Raw genomic sequence first — 14,769 nt, 5'->3', positions numbered from 1 at the left:
ATTATTTTGTATTGTGAGACTATATTCATGACAATTAAGCACATGCCCCCGCCCCTCCTCCAAAAATATATATATATATATATATATTTTAAATTCTCATTACTGTAATGTTTCTGGATATTTTTATACTTTTGAGTTCTTATGTAATTCATAATATTCTCAATGATGATTAGATTCTCATTAATACGATTATCCTTTTTTTTTTTTTTTTTTTTTAACATCTGCATAAATTAAAGGCACTACAACAAATACTATCAAGATATACAGTGGCAAGAAAAAGTATGTGAACCTTTTGGAATTATCCGCATTTCTGCATTAATTATTCATAAAGTGTGGTCTGATCTTCACCTAAGTCCTAATAAAAGACAAACACAATCTGATTAAAGTAATAACAAACAAATAATTGTATTTTTGTATTGAACACGTTGTTTGTTTACAGTCCATGCTGGAAAAAGTATGTGAACCCTTGTATTTAATGACCGGTAGAATCTTCTTCAGCAGCATAAACCTCCACCAGACGTTTCCTGTAGCTGATGATCTGTCTTGTATATCATGGAGGAAGGATTTTACACCATTCTTCCCTACAAATTTATTTCAGGTCTTTAGTATTTCTGGGATTTATTGCATGAATGTCATGCCGCAACAAAGTTAAGGTCTGGACTCTGACTTGGCCATTCTAAAACACTCATTTTCTTTCTTTAAAAGAGATTTGCTTGTGTGTTTTGGGTCATTGTCTTGTTGAAACACCCAGCTGTTAGATGACAGGCCATTACCCTGACATTCTTCTGTAAAATCTCTTGATACACTTTTGAATTAATTGTTCCCTAAATGATGGCCCTGATGTAGCAAAGTAGCTTCAAACCATGATGTTTCCTCCACCATGCTTCACAATTGGGATGAGGTTTTGGTGTTGGTGTGCAGTGCCTTTTGTCCTCCAAATATAATGTTGTAGCATTATTCCAGAAGTTTGTGGAGCATCAAGGTGGTCTTTCGCACACATGAGATGCGCAGAAACGCTTTGTTTGGAGAGCAGTGGTTTCCTCTGTGGTGTCCTTCCATGAACACCATTCTTGCTCAAGTGTTTTTCTTATAGTATGAACAGACTTAAGCAAGTTCAAGAGATTTCTGCAGATTTTTTGCTGTTACTTTTGTGTTCTTTTTCACTTCCTTCAGCATTGCATGTTGTGCTCTTGGGGTGAACTGTGCAGGATGCTCACTCCTAAGCAAACTAGCAACAGTGCTGAATTTCCTTCATTTGTAGATAATTTGTTGTACTGTGGATTGGTGAACATCCAGGTCATTTAGAAATGTTTTATAGCCTTTTCCAGCTTCATGCATCTTCACAATTCTTCTTCTAAGGTCCTCTGACATTTATTTTGATCAGGGCATTGTTCACAGGCTTCTTGAGAAGTTCAGACTCTGTCAGTACCCAGACTGTACTGTTTTTATACTGCAGGGCACCTCTAAAATCCACACCTACAATCTCAGCTCATTGACTGGAACACCAAATAGCTTTTTTAGAAGTCAGATGCCCAGAGGTTCACATGCTTTTTCCAGCATGGACTGTGAATAATTAATTAATAGTTAAACAACATGTTCAATAAAGACATGAAAACTACAAATATTTGTCATTACTTTAAGCAGATTGTGTTTGTCTATTATTAGGACTTAGGTGAAGATCATTTTATGAATAATGAATGCAGAAATGTGGGTAATTCCAAAGGGTTCACATACTTTTTCTTGCCACTGTATATCTTGATAGTATTTGTTGTAGTGCCTTTAATTTATGCAGATGTTACCATACTACCAAAGTATAAATACTTCACTATTTATATAAGATACCATTATTATTTTTCATATTACTGTAATGAGTATGTACGAACCCCTTTAAAGAACAGGGCGGGAATTTGTTTTCTCAAATAGTTTTGCATGCCCTCGCAATAGTTTGCATTCCCCCACAATAAGTTTTGCATTCCCTCGCATAGTTTGCATTCCCTCACATAGTTTGCATTCCCTCGCAATAGTTTGCGTTCCCTCGCAATAACTTTTGCGTTCCCTCGCAATAACTTTTGCGTTCCCTCGCAATAGTTTGCGATCCCTTGCAATATGTTTTGCGTTCTCTTGCAATAGTGTGCTTTCCCTTGCAATAGTTTGTGTGCCCTTACAATAACTTTTGCGCTCCCTCACAATAGTTAGCGTTCCCTTGCAATAAGTTTTGTGTTTCCTCACGATAGTTTGCGTTCCCTCACAATAGTTTGCGTTCCCTCACAGTAAATTTATTATGGTTTTATTACAGTAACCATATTTTAACCTTGATATTCGTAGTGAAACCATAGTGATAATACAGGAAAACGAAAACTATGGTAATAAAAAATCATAATTTTGAGGTTATTATGGTTTTACCGTATAAATACTATAGTTAAGCTTTCCGCTTGTAAATATCCCACTCTGTCCTCTAAGGGGCTCTGTAGAATGAGACTTTGACTGGAAAATAATGTCATGAAAATAATGTCACAAACAAATCTTGACAGCTTTTGCAATATTCATTGTTAACTGTTAATATTGCCAAGCCATGTGTGACGCTACAACTAAATAAATTTTTCCATGTTTGTCATTAAAGTTTAAAAACAAAGGCTTCCTTATATTTATGGAATGGAATTGCTCTGTGTTTTGCAGGGACCTTCGGAAGTTTAAAGAAGCTAAGAAACAATTTGACAAAGTGAGCGAAGAGAAAGAGGCAGCTCTGTCCAAAAATGCCCAAGCACCTCGCAACAAACAGCACGAGGTGGATGAGGCCACCAACATTCTGAATGCCACACGCAAGTGCTTCAGACACGTCGTTCTGGACTACGTACTGCAGGTAAGATCACTTCAACATGGCCTGATGTTAACTAACAATATGGAGCTGCAGTTTAAAAAACATCCATTGTTAATGGTTAACCTACTCAAGCAGTCTTTGTACGATAACAGGCCAAACTAAAATGCAGAAAGTGAAAATTGATTTGCGGACCGAAATTAAGGATAAACTATTAACACTTGAAGATCGATTCATGTTACAGAGTAAACGTGACCTCAGTTCTCACTTCCTGGGCTGTGTAATAATGACTGCACACTAATACACTCTCAGATTTAATTATTCCTAGGAGCAAGAGCATGTTCAGTCTAACAGCTTTAACTCATTGATTTGTAACTTTATGGTAGGTTGACCTTTTTTCAAAGTTACATGTAATAGCCTGGAAACTCAAATAAATCTCTCCACATAGTCATATTTAACTCTTTAAGTGCACTTGGTATACAGTAGCTTGGCATGCAGTAGAGTGTGCCTCCTGGTGGCACAGAAAGAGAACAGCATATTTCAAAAATGAACACTTTCCAATTAAGGATTTTAGGAAGCAAATGTGTTATGCTTGATAGTGGCCATCATTATTTAAGCATCTGTAGTTGCTTTGAGCCTACAGATTAAAACCTACAGATGTAATAAAAGTTTCTCTGTATTAGGGGATTTTTATTTCTTTATTTTTTTTCAGATTAATGTGCTCCAGTCCAAGAGACGATCAGAAATCCTCAAATCGGTAAACTATTCCTGTCATGTTTTGCACCCTTCATGTATAATTAAGACTTAAAAGAAGAGACAGGTGATTGTGTAAGTGTTTTTTCTTTCTCTAGATGCTGTCCTTCATGTACGCCCACCTGACATTCTTCCATCAGGGTTATGATCTGTTCAGTGAACTACAACCCCTCATGAAAACACTCACTGGACAGGTACTTTACATCTGTCTATCTGTCATCTGTCTGTCTTTCTATATGTCTGTCTGTCTTTTTATCTGTCTGCCTGTCTGTCTATCAATATATCTGTGTATTTGTCTGTCTGGTGAATCTTTCAGTCTATCATATTTGTCTGTCTATCTATGTTTCTGTCTGTCTTTTGAATCTGTTTGTCTGTCTTTCTATCTGCCTTTCTATCTGTCTTCTTGTCTGTCTTTCTATCTATCTGCCTCTGATGAATTTGTCTGTCTTTCTTTCTGTCTGTCTGTCTGTCTTCCGAATCTTTTTGTCTGTCTGTCTCTGTTAAATCTGTCTGTCTGTCTGTCTGTCTATCTATCTACTGTATCTATCTATCTGCCTCTGACAGATTTGTCTGTCTGTCTGTCCCTCTATCTATCTCTATGTCTGTCTGACTATCTAGCTGTCTGTCTATCTATCTGTCTGTGTCTTTCTGTCTATCTGTCTCTTTTGAATCTGTCTCTCTGTCTATGTATCTGTCTGTCTGTCATTTTGTCTGTCTGTCTGTCTGTTTACCTGTCTTTCTATCTATCTGTCTGTCTGTCTGTCTTTCAAGTCTGTCTATCAAATCGGTCTGTCGAATCTGTCTGTCTGTCTGTCTGTTGAATCCGTCTATCTATCTGTCTGTATGTACACTACTGGTCAAAAGTTTTGAAACACTTGACTGAAATGTTTCTCATGATCCTAAAAATCTTTTGATCTGAAGGCGTATGCCTAAAATAAATGTTTGAAATTAGTTTTGTAGACAAAAATATAATTGTGCCACCATATTAATTTATTTAATTATAAATCTAAAATTTTATAAAAAAAAAAAAGTTTTTGAAATTGATGACTTGGACCAAATAATAAAGAAAAGCAGCCAATAAGTGCCCAACATAGATGGGAACTCCTTCAATACTGTTTAAAAAGCATCCCAGGGTGATACCTCAAGAAGTTGGTTGAGAAAATGTCAAGAGTACATTTCTGTAAATTCTAGGCAAAAGGTGACTACTTTGAAGATGCTAAAATATAACACAGTTTTGATTTATTTTGGATTTTGTTTAGTCACAACATAATTCCCACAGTTCCATTTATGTTATTCCATAGTTTTGATGACTTTACTATTATTCTAAAATGTGAACAAAAATTATAATAAAGAATGAGTAAATGTTTCAAAACTTTTGACTGGTAGTGTATGTCTTTTTATCCATCCATCCATCCATCCATCCACCTCGAAAATGTCTGTCTGTCTATCTATCTATATTTCTCTACCTATGTATCTGTCTGCCTCTGCCTTATCTATCTGTCTGTCTGACTGTCTTTCTGTCTATCTATCTATCTATTTATCTGTCTGTATGTTGAATCTGTCTGTCGAATCTGTCTGTTGAATTTATCTGTCTGTCCATCTGTCGAATCGCAGTGAATGTTCTCTGTATGAAAAAGCAAAAGCTTGATTTCTGTGCCAAACCTTACAGCATTTTATTTTCACCTACAAGGACTGACCGGCACGTGAATCCTTGTTTCCTGTGGGCAGAAATAAGAGGGTTTTCAAGACATGTAATTGGCCAGTGCTTATACTTGGCTTGCACTGGAAACATGAAGTTAAATTGAGTGATTAAGGGGTATTCCCTGTGTGGCAGTTAAATTGAGTATGAGAGAGTTGTAAGTTCATAGTGACAGTGGATTGTAAAGCACAGGGCTGTCTGGATTTGTTTTCAGCTTTCTGTCTGACAATATGAAGCTCAAGAGAGTGGAGTGCTTATGTCGTGAGGTTTGGAGAAGCTGTCCGCAGGTTTGTGTTTGTTTTCATCATGGACTGCTTAAAGATAAGAGCAAACATTTACGAAGGACTGATAACACAATACCAGTCAAAATTTTTGACACATTCTTAATTCGGTTGCTAAGGTGTTCTGTGTGGTATTTGGTGTGTTTCTAAGCAGTGGCTAGGGTGTTTTAGGTGTTTTCTAAGGTGTAACTGAGGTGTTCTGGGTGTTTGCTACCCAGGTCTACCCAAGCCTCTATGACATTTTGGTCTCTAGATATGGCTTGAGATCCTCCTTCAGTGTACAGTAAGTTTATGGGAAGTTTTCACCCATCGAATTTTATCGTAAGATCCCTTAGAAAAGTCAACAAGACACATGATTTGAGGTGTCATTCATGTTTTTAGCAGAAAAACCATACAGGACGAGTTTCACGCTGAAGTTTGATGTTCAAATCACTAACTTTATGAGCAATAGTAATGATCATGGTAGCCTGATTCATGCTCACTGTCTTTGTTATTAACCAAAGGCTACTATAGACAGTGGAAACTTCTGGTTGTGACTTTGACGGGGAAAACATTTCTCATCTGACCTTATCAGCAGTGAATCTGCCCGCCTTCTTCCTGCTAAACCAAAACAAACCGCTTCACCCAAATATTGTGTGTGCTCCTCTGTGTAATACTGATCTATGATGGATACAGTGTTGATGGCTTGCTGCATTTGAGAAAATAGAAGTGCACGTAAAGTTCATTACTCTTCACTGCTTTTCCCCTGTAAGAAATAAACATAATTAGTGGTGTTTGCTTAGCATCACTATTACTATTGATCATACTCAGGGTTAGGGTTAGTGTTTTGAATAAACTTCTAACCCTACAGTTAGTATTAAAAAAACACATGAGAGGTGTGTTATTACTTTTATATTTCTATGCAATTTTTGTCTGGCAGAGGATACGATGGGTTAAAAAACCAATAGGGTGATTCTCACTTTTTCTCAGGACAAGAAAATGTCCTGGTCAACAAATAAGAAATTACTTTTTCAAATAGAAAATAAAGCATATTTTTTAGGGCCATTTAGATTAAAGATCAAACGCATCCAAACACGGGAGACCAGAAACATAAGCTCATGCAAAAAGATTTTGTATTTTGCTGTGGAGGAAAGTTAAAGTCTGATGAACTCTGAACTGCGAATCCGGGTGACGAGTAGACGTGTGACCAATAGAAGATATTTGAGGTGAGGGGTTAAGCAGTCTATCTATAGTGAAGAAGAGGAATCTAGGATTTTGTTTGTGGCTGTCATTTTAACTTGAGAAGTAAGATTTTCTGGAAGACCTCATTTCATTATTTAGTATGTTTAAAGCTGTATTACAGTACTTTGGGTGTTCTATTGACATCTATGGTTGAAACTAGGGATGTGCGAGACTAGTCAACTAAACGGTTCTGATGCCGCTAGTCAACACTGGAATTGCTAGTCAGTTAATATTTCCCCCCATTAAACTGTAAACATTTTTACACATTTATGTTTGGCTTTATATTTTTACAGAGGCTGCAATTAAAGTACTGTCATATTAAGGTTACATATTTTAAATAGAATTAATAATACAAATATTATATTAAAAAGAGGATATCTGGAGCAGATACCAAGTTTCATTTAACCTCAGGCTACGCGTGCTTCTTCCCTCTCTCACTCGCGGCATGCAGGAAAATGTCCTCTTGCTAGACAAGCAAACTCAGCAAAGTAGTTATGAAATCACTTTGGTGGTGGTGCAGGAAGCGGATTTCCAAACATTTGCAAGTCCCTATGGATGTTTTCACATTTGAGTCTTCTTTAAATCTGTGCATGCTTGTATGTTATTTTTCCATTGTGCAGGCTTTTTCAAGCACACAATAGCAGCCTCAGGTGACAATGTTGATGTATGAATTTTGCTCATCAAAAAATATATGCTTTTGAGTAAGAAAATTACTGTTTTAGGCTAGGTATGCCATTTTATAATCTGCTGATTAAGAAGGCTATTTTCAAAAAAAAATTTTTTTTTACTTAACAGGTTAAGCTATATTTTTATTCTGTGCACGTCATGTGTAGAAAACATTACATCACAGTATTATTTTTTCTATCCTATAGCTCCTTTTTTTTTTTTTTTTTTTTTTTTACATCGTAACTGTTATTGGTTAACGTTCTTTACTGAACAGCTGTCATATTAGATCAATGGCTAACGCACGACAGAACGTCGTGAAATACACGCAACTTTTCAGCACATATTTTTTTATGTCATAGATTTGGCTAAGCCTACCTGTTAATTAATTTCAACAACGTACTGACTGTTTTAATATTTAAGTAACTTTTACTTAGTGAATTCCGTTTAGAACAGGCTGGGTTGCTCTATTGGTCCTGCACTATTCATTCAGTTATTTTCAACAAATATGCCTGTTAAATATTCACTAACGTTGATTCGGTGAATGCGTGTCATGTTCTATATTTAATGTACAATGGTCATAATGCAAGGCGAGCATGTCGCAGATAAATGCCCCTTTTCAGTGGAATTTAGCGTCGGATTTGGAATAGATTAAGTATTTTAAATGGGTCGCATAAGTAATTTTTTTTTTTGGACTGTTTTATGAAGGTTGGTTTCTTTTTAGACTATTCGACTTCAAAATTTCCATTTAAACGTCAGTGAAATTAGTCATTCTGCACCTCCCTAGTTGAAACCTAAAATTGCAAGTAACTTGCAGAAGTTTCCTTTATGGTTTCTTTGGCAGTAAGCTTATACCTTAATGAGAGATAGTTACACACTAAACAAATTAATATACTCTGATGAGCCAAAGCATTATGAACACTCACAGGTGAAGCGAATAACATTGAGTATCTTCTAACAAGGCCACATGTCAAGGTCTGGGTAGATTAGATGGTAAGCAAACAATTAGTTCTCGTAGTCAACGTGTTGAGTGCAGGAAAAATGGGCAGGAGTAAAAACCTGAGCGAATTTGACAAGGGCCAAATTGTTATGGCCAGGCGACTGGGTCAGATCATCTCTGAAACCGCAAGGCTTGTGGGGTGCTCCCAGTCAGCAGTGGTGAGTACCAACCAACAGTGGTCCGAGGAGGGACAAACCACAAATCAGCGACAGGGTGTTGGGCGCCCAAGGCTCATCGATGTGTGAGGGCAAGAAGGCTATCTCATCTGGTCCGAACCCACAGAAGGTCTACTGTGGCACAAGTCACAGAAAATTCTAATGATGGTTATGGGAGGAATGTGTCACAACACACAGTGTATCGCACCCTCCTGCGTATGGGGCTGCATAGCCGCAGGCTGTTCAGAGTGCCCATGATGACCCCTGTTCACCGTCGAAAGCCCCTACATGCGAGCGTTGGAACTGGCCCTTGGAGCAGTGGAAGAAGGTTGCCTGGTCTGATTAGTCCCGTTTTTCTTTTACTTCACGTGGACGGCCGTGCACATGTGTGCCGTTTACCTGGGGAAGTGATGGCACCAGGATGCACTGTGGGAAGACAACAAGCCAATGAAGGGTGTGTGATGCTCTGGGCAATGTTCTGCTGAGAAACCCTGGGTCCGGCCATTCATGTGGACATTTTTTGACATGTGCCACCAATCTAAACATTGTTGCAGAGCAGGTACACCGCTTCCTGGCAATGGTATTCCCTGATGGCAGTGGCCTCTTTCAGCAGGATAATGCACCCTGCCACATTGCACACATTGTTCAGGAATTGTTTGACAAACATGATGAAGATCTCAAGATGTTGCCCTGGCCTCCAAATTCTCCAGATCTCACTCCAATTGAGCATCTGTGGGATGTGCTGGACCAACAAGTCCGATCCACGGCATCTCAACCTCGCAATTTACAGGACCTGAACAATCTGCTGCTAATGTCTTGGTGCCAGATACCACAGGACACCTTCAGGGATCTAGTTGAGTCCATGCCTCAGCGGGTCAGTGCCGTTTTGGTGGCATGCAGAGGACCAACAGCATATTAGGCAGGTGGTCATAATGTTGTGACTCATCAGTTTATACATTACTGTGCTGTGAAATCGATATATTATAAACATCTTGAGATTAGTATACATTCATGGGTAACTACCTTGTACCTATAGTGGCTTTAAGATGAAATTTTAAATTGTCCACTATGTTTAAACATACTAAATGCTAAAAGAGCAATGGAAAGTGACAGCATCTTGTGCATTTCTGCAACTGGGGTTAAAGAAATAAGAAAACAGTAACACACACACACTTGGGGACACACACACTTAGGCAACCTTGAAACTGCAGCAATGTTAAAAAATACTCAGAACACAGGAATATTAGTAAACATGTTACAGTAACTTCACTGGAAAACAAAACCTATTAAACACTTTGCGATCTGTAAACACAATATCCCCTGAGCTCTGTTAAATTAATTTACGGCCCTATGATTTCCGTGATGTGGAAAATACGGACAGAATCACTAAATCCAGTCATAAAAATTGAATTAACTATAAAATGCAGAATTTCATGGAATTTGACATTCTTGAGACAAAATTAATGTGTAAATGCAAAAAGAAAAACAGAAAAATCTTTATATTTCCTAGTGTGATGTTTAAACCACAAAAGGCTGTAATTAAATGAAATAAATGTAAAGTCTGCATGTGTTGCGTGCCTCAAAATGAATATGTGAAGCCAGCTGCTCATACACTGATCACGCTCTATGTGTAGCAGACTACAGAGAGGAGAGCACTCATTAACCTTGAGGTGCGCATCACATGGATACTATTTATTAATATGTTAAATTGCAGCCTTTCGTGGTTTAATAAGCACATTAAACCATATAGCGAACTGCTAATCCGGATGTGTGAAGATACCGTCAAAAACAAACAGGTCCGAACCGACAGAAAGGGCTTCACTCCAAAATAAAAGCTTCAGCCAAAATAAAATCTCATTTTAACTAGACACATGAAATTGCGACCAAAATATATGATTATATAGTAAAATTATATTAAATTTAAGCAATATCTCACAAGCAAGAGTGCTTTTATACTGAATAAAAGCTTGTATCAATGATTTCATTAATGCTGTGATGCTCTGGAGTGCAGTACTGTATTTGACAAAAAATAATTCCAGTGTTGTGTTTTGGATTGTGCTATGAGGATCTGTATAGCAGCACTACATTTGATACAAATAATGCAAAGGTTTGTTCAAAAGTAATTGTCCTGTTTCCTAAAAGTTCTGAAGTTGTAAAAATGTATTCATTTGATTAAAGTTCAAAAAAAATATTTTAATTGACATTTTTTTGATGATAAAATGTGATTAAACTTTAAAACATGCAATTCAGAAATAATAAAATGAAATGGAATACATGGAATTGGGGGGGGGGGGGGAGCAGAATTTAGGAAAAATTTCATAGGGCCCCATTTATTAAAGCATAACAACCAATATAAGCTTCAACAACTCATATCTGAGCATAATAGCAAGTAAACAACTTTGCCAAACAGTTAACAGTTAAACAACCATCCAGAGATTGTTGTCCTGCCACTGATGTCCTGAAACTGCTGCAGCTTCTCTAGCCACCACACAAGTGACACCCTTCTTTTCAGATCTTAATAACATGACGTTAACACGCAAAGACGAATGATGCAAGCATGAAATTTTGTGTCAAATGCAACCCGACTGCTAAAAATAAAACTCATTATTGTAGGCTTACCATAGTGATTCAGGGTAAGACAAGGACAGAGTTTTGAACAAGTGTTTTTTTTTATGTACTCGCTCAGTAATGGACTGTTGTGAATTTTAACAAAAAAATCTTCTGTAATGCAGCTTTATGTTATTTTTATAAATAGCATGGTAAACGGCTGTTTTTACGCTTCCACTGCTGTTCTGCGTTTCTTCAGTCTCTTCTTAATTTTACAATGGAGGTACTATTTCTCCAGAGGTCCCATAGACAGACTTTGTTTTTCAAGGGGGCAAAAGAGTTCATACATCCACACAGACCAAGACTAAAGCTGTCCACTAGAATGTCTAAGTAGGAGAATTAAAGAGGAGGGAGAGATGATATGAGCTCCATGAAGGTTTCAGCAGTGATATAGTGCTTAGAGAAAGTCCTCTTATGGATGTTGGTCAACCCTGTTGCTGCAAACCCTGTGACCTTTGTGAAGGCATATATCCCTATATATCAATTTATATTGTTGTATCTCTTCCAGCTGGATCAACTGGTGATGGACTCAGCGAAAGAGAGGAAGGATATGGAGACCAAACACTCCACTATACAACAGAAGGTACGAGACCTCCTTCAAACAAACACATGCATGATCACATCTGCTGTAGGTAAAACATGAATGACACACAGAGCCCCAACCAGCTCCCCCTATTTAGGGGTTTTCTGAGCTTTTATGTTCTTCCTTTCACCTCGTTCTAAAGAGATGCAATGGAACAACATTTAGCTGTTACTAAATGTATTTATCTTCGAAGCGAAGTGACAAAATCACAGCCAATCAAAAAACATTTAATTTTTATTTTTTTAATTAACATTTATTTATTGATTCAAAGAAAAAACACAACAGAGAAAAACACAACATATACACACCGAATCAACATTTACCTTTTAACCCTCATTAACATCCCTCCCCAAACACCAACCCCACCCTACCCCAAAGAACACCCCTGTGGTCACATAAAATAATACACACACACAAACAATAAAATAAAAAATAAATAAAAATAAATAAAAAATAAAATATATAATAAACATGCATAATTAAACTAAATGTCTCCCTCCTCATCCCTTCCCCTAGAGTCCTCCAAAACTGCCAAATACCTACCCCACTTCCTGAAAAATATATCCTCCAGCCCCAGTCTTCCATCTATTATCTTTTCATAAGCCGCCACCCTCCCCATCTCCGCACACCACTCTGGAAATGGTGGCACTCCGTCTGACTTCCATCACCTTAAAATAATTTGTCTACCAATCATCACGCCAGTCAGAACCCAATTCTTTTATATATTTGTCCCCCAAATTTATAACTTCCCCATCGCCCAAAATGCAAAGTCTGGGGCAAAGTAAAATTTGAGTGCCCAGAATGTGACGCAAATAATTCTGAATCTTTAACCAAAAATCTTGGATCTTAACGCGTCCCCAAAAAACATGGGTTGTGTTTCCAACTTCTGATTGGCATCACCAGCAGGTGGGTGTGTCTTTAAGACCAAGCCTATATAATCTAGAGGGGGTCCAATAAAATCTTTGTAAAATCTTAAATTGCATAAGACAACCCTTGCATCTCTAGATGCAGACTTGACATTTTTCAGAATCTTAGTCCACACTCCATCCTCCAATACCAAATTCAAATCTTTCTTACATAATCTCTTAATAGAAGTTAAAGCTCCATCCCCCATACTCTGAATTAACAGGGAGTAGTACACTGCCTCATGACCTTTTCCAAAAGCCGCAATCACCTCTCCCAAAGCATCTGCCTCCTTAGGGGGGTGTGTGCTACTCCCAAAAATAGTACAAAGCAGGTGGCACAATTGTAAATAGCTATAAAACTGAGGTCTGGGGATCCCAAAATGTTGGAACAAGTTTTCAAACGACCTCAACACTCCACTTTCATATAGGTCACCGATTGTAGCAACCCCCCTCACAATCCACTCTGGCCAGCAGAAAGGGGACTTGCCAATACATAATCTTGGGTTCTGCCATATGCTCGAGGCAACATTTAAATAAGTGTCCGATTTAAACAATCTGGACACTTTAGTCCATACCGAGTGTAAATGCGAGATAATGGGGTGAAACTTAACTTTTCCGATTAGTTTGATAGAGATGCTTTGTAATGGCGAAATAGGGGCAAGAACTGCCTGTTCAGTAACAAACCAGGGAGGGGCTCTCTCAGGTGGAAGTGACCAATGAGCTAAATGTCTGAGACTGAACGCATAGTAATAAAACAAAATCTTGGGTAGGCCTAGCCCTTCTTTGTCAATCGGCCTATGTAACTTATTAAAATGCAATCTGGGATGTTTACCATTACAAATGAAGGACTTCGCTATGCTATCAAATTGTTTGAAATAAGAGAGGGGGACATCTACAGGGAAAGACTGTAGCAGGTAGTTAAAATTTGGAATACAATTCATTTTAATAACATTAACCTTCCCAATCATCGATAAATGTAATGAAGCCCACCTGCCCACATCACTCGAAAATCTTTTTATTAAAGGGTCAAAATTGGAACAAACTAAATAAGACAAATTTGCTGGGAATAAAATCCCCAAATACTTAATGCCCTGTTTGGGCCATTGGAAGGTGCCCGGCTGGAAAGCCGTTACTGGACAGTACGCTGTCAGAGCCAAAGCTTCGGATTTAGACCAATTAACTTTGTATCCTGAGAACTTGGAAAAGGAATTAATAATTCAGTGGAGGCAAGGCATAGATCTAGTAGGTTCAGAGACAAATAATAAAATACCATCTGCGTAAAGCAGAAGCTTATGCACCACACCTCTCGCCACCACCCCTGGAAAATCATCCTTCCCCCTTATCGTGGCTGCTAATAGTTCCAGGGCAAGACAGAACAATAAAGGGGAAAGAGGGCAGCCCTGCCGAGTGCCCCTATCCAGAGTAAAATAATCTGAAATTAATCCATTTGTTTGTACTGCTGCTACAGGGTGTCTATAAAGTAACTTAATCCAACCAATAAATGTACTCCCGAACCTATACATTTCCAAAATCTTAAAAATTAATCCCATTCTACCATATCAAACGCCTTTTCGGCGTCAAGTGAGATGGCAGCGACCGGAGAGTGATCATTCGCTACTGACCAGATGATATTGATGAGACGCCTGATGTTATCAGAAGAGCTACGGCCCCAAATAAACCCCACCTGATCTATATGTATAAGAGACGTCATAACCTTACTTAATAGGTTAGCCAAAATTTTTGACAATATTTTTTACATCTAGTTGGATCAGGGAGAATGGACGGTAACTTTTACACTCGCTTGGATCTTTGTCCTTTTTAAGAATCAGACTGATCCGGGCTTGTGTCATGGTTGGAGGAAGCTTTCCATTCTTTAATGATTCAGTATGAACTTCTAACAAAAGTGGAGCCAGTTCTGTAGCAGGATCTTAAAAATTCTGCGGCAAAACCATCTGGCCCCGGAGCCTTGCCAGTAGGTAGGGACTTAATTACCTCATCAAGCTCCTCCAAAGTTATCTCAGAATCAAGAGAGTTTTTTTGCTCAATCGTCAGTTTAGGAAGATCTAATGGTTCCGAAAAGTTTCTAA

General features: G+C 38.0%; 1 protein-coding gene across 6 annotated transcripts in view; it reads left to right on the top strand.

Annotated features, from left to right (window-relative positions):
* LOC127438242 (arf-GAP with coiled-coil, ANK repeat and PH domain-containing protein 2-like) overlaps positions 1-14,769 on the top strand; it is a 107,014-nt gene that overhangs the window by 41,843 nt on the left and 50,402 nt on the right. For all 6 annotated transcript variants that reach the window (XR_007896690.1, XR_007896689.1, XR_007896688.1 and 3 more), the window contains 4 exons: positions 2,677-2,860; positions 3,528-3,572; positions 3,667-3,762; positions 11,703-11,777. Coding sequence is in view for 2 of the 6 variants with exons in the window: in XM_051693670.1 (XP_051549630.1) it covers positions 2,677-2,860; positions 3,528-3,572; positions 3,667-3,762; positions 11,703-11,777 (400 nt within the window). In the remaining 4 variants the exon portion in view is untranslated. The remainder of the gene's footprint in view (positions 1-2,676; positions 2,861-3,527; positions 3,573-3,666; positions 3,763-11,702; positions 11,778-14,769) is intronic.

Source organism: Myxocyprinus asiaticus, chromosome 49 (assembly GCF_019703515.2).
Source record: "Myxocyprinus asiaticus isolate MX2 ecotype Aquarium Trade chromosome 49, UBuf_Myxa_2, whole genome shotgun sequence".
NCBI lineage: Eukaryota > Metazoa > Chordata > Actinopteri > Cypriniformes > Catostomidae > Myxocyprinus > Myxocyprinus asiaticus.
The sequence above is the reverse complement of the archived record's forward strand: the minus strand, read 5'-3'. Positions and strand labels throughout refer to the sequence as shown.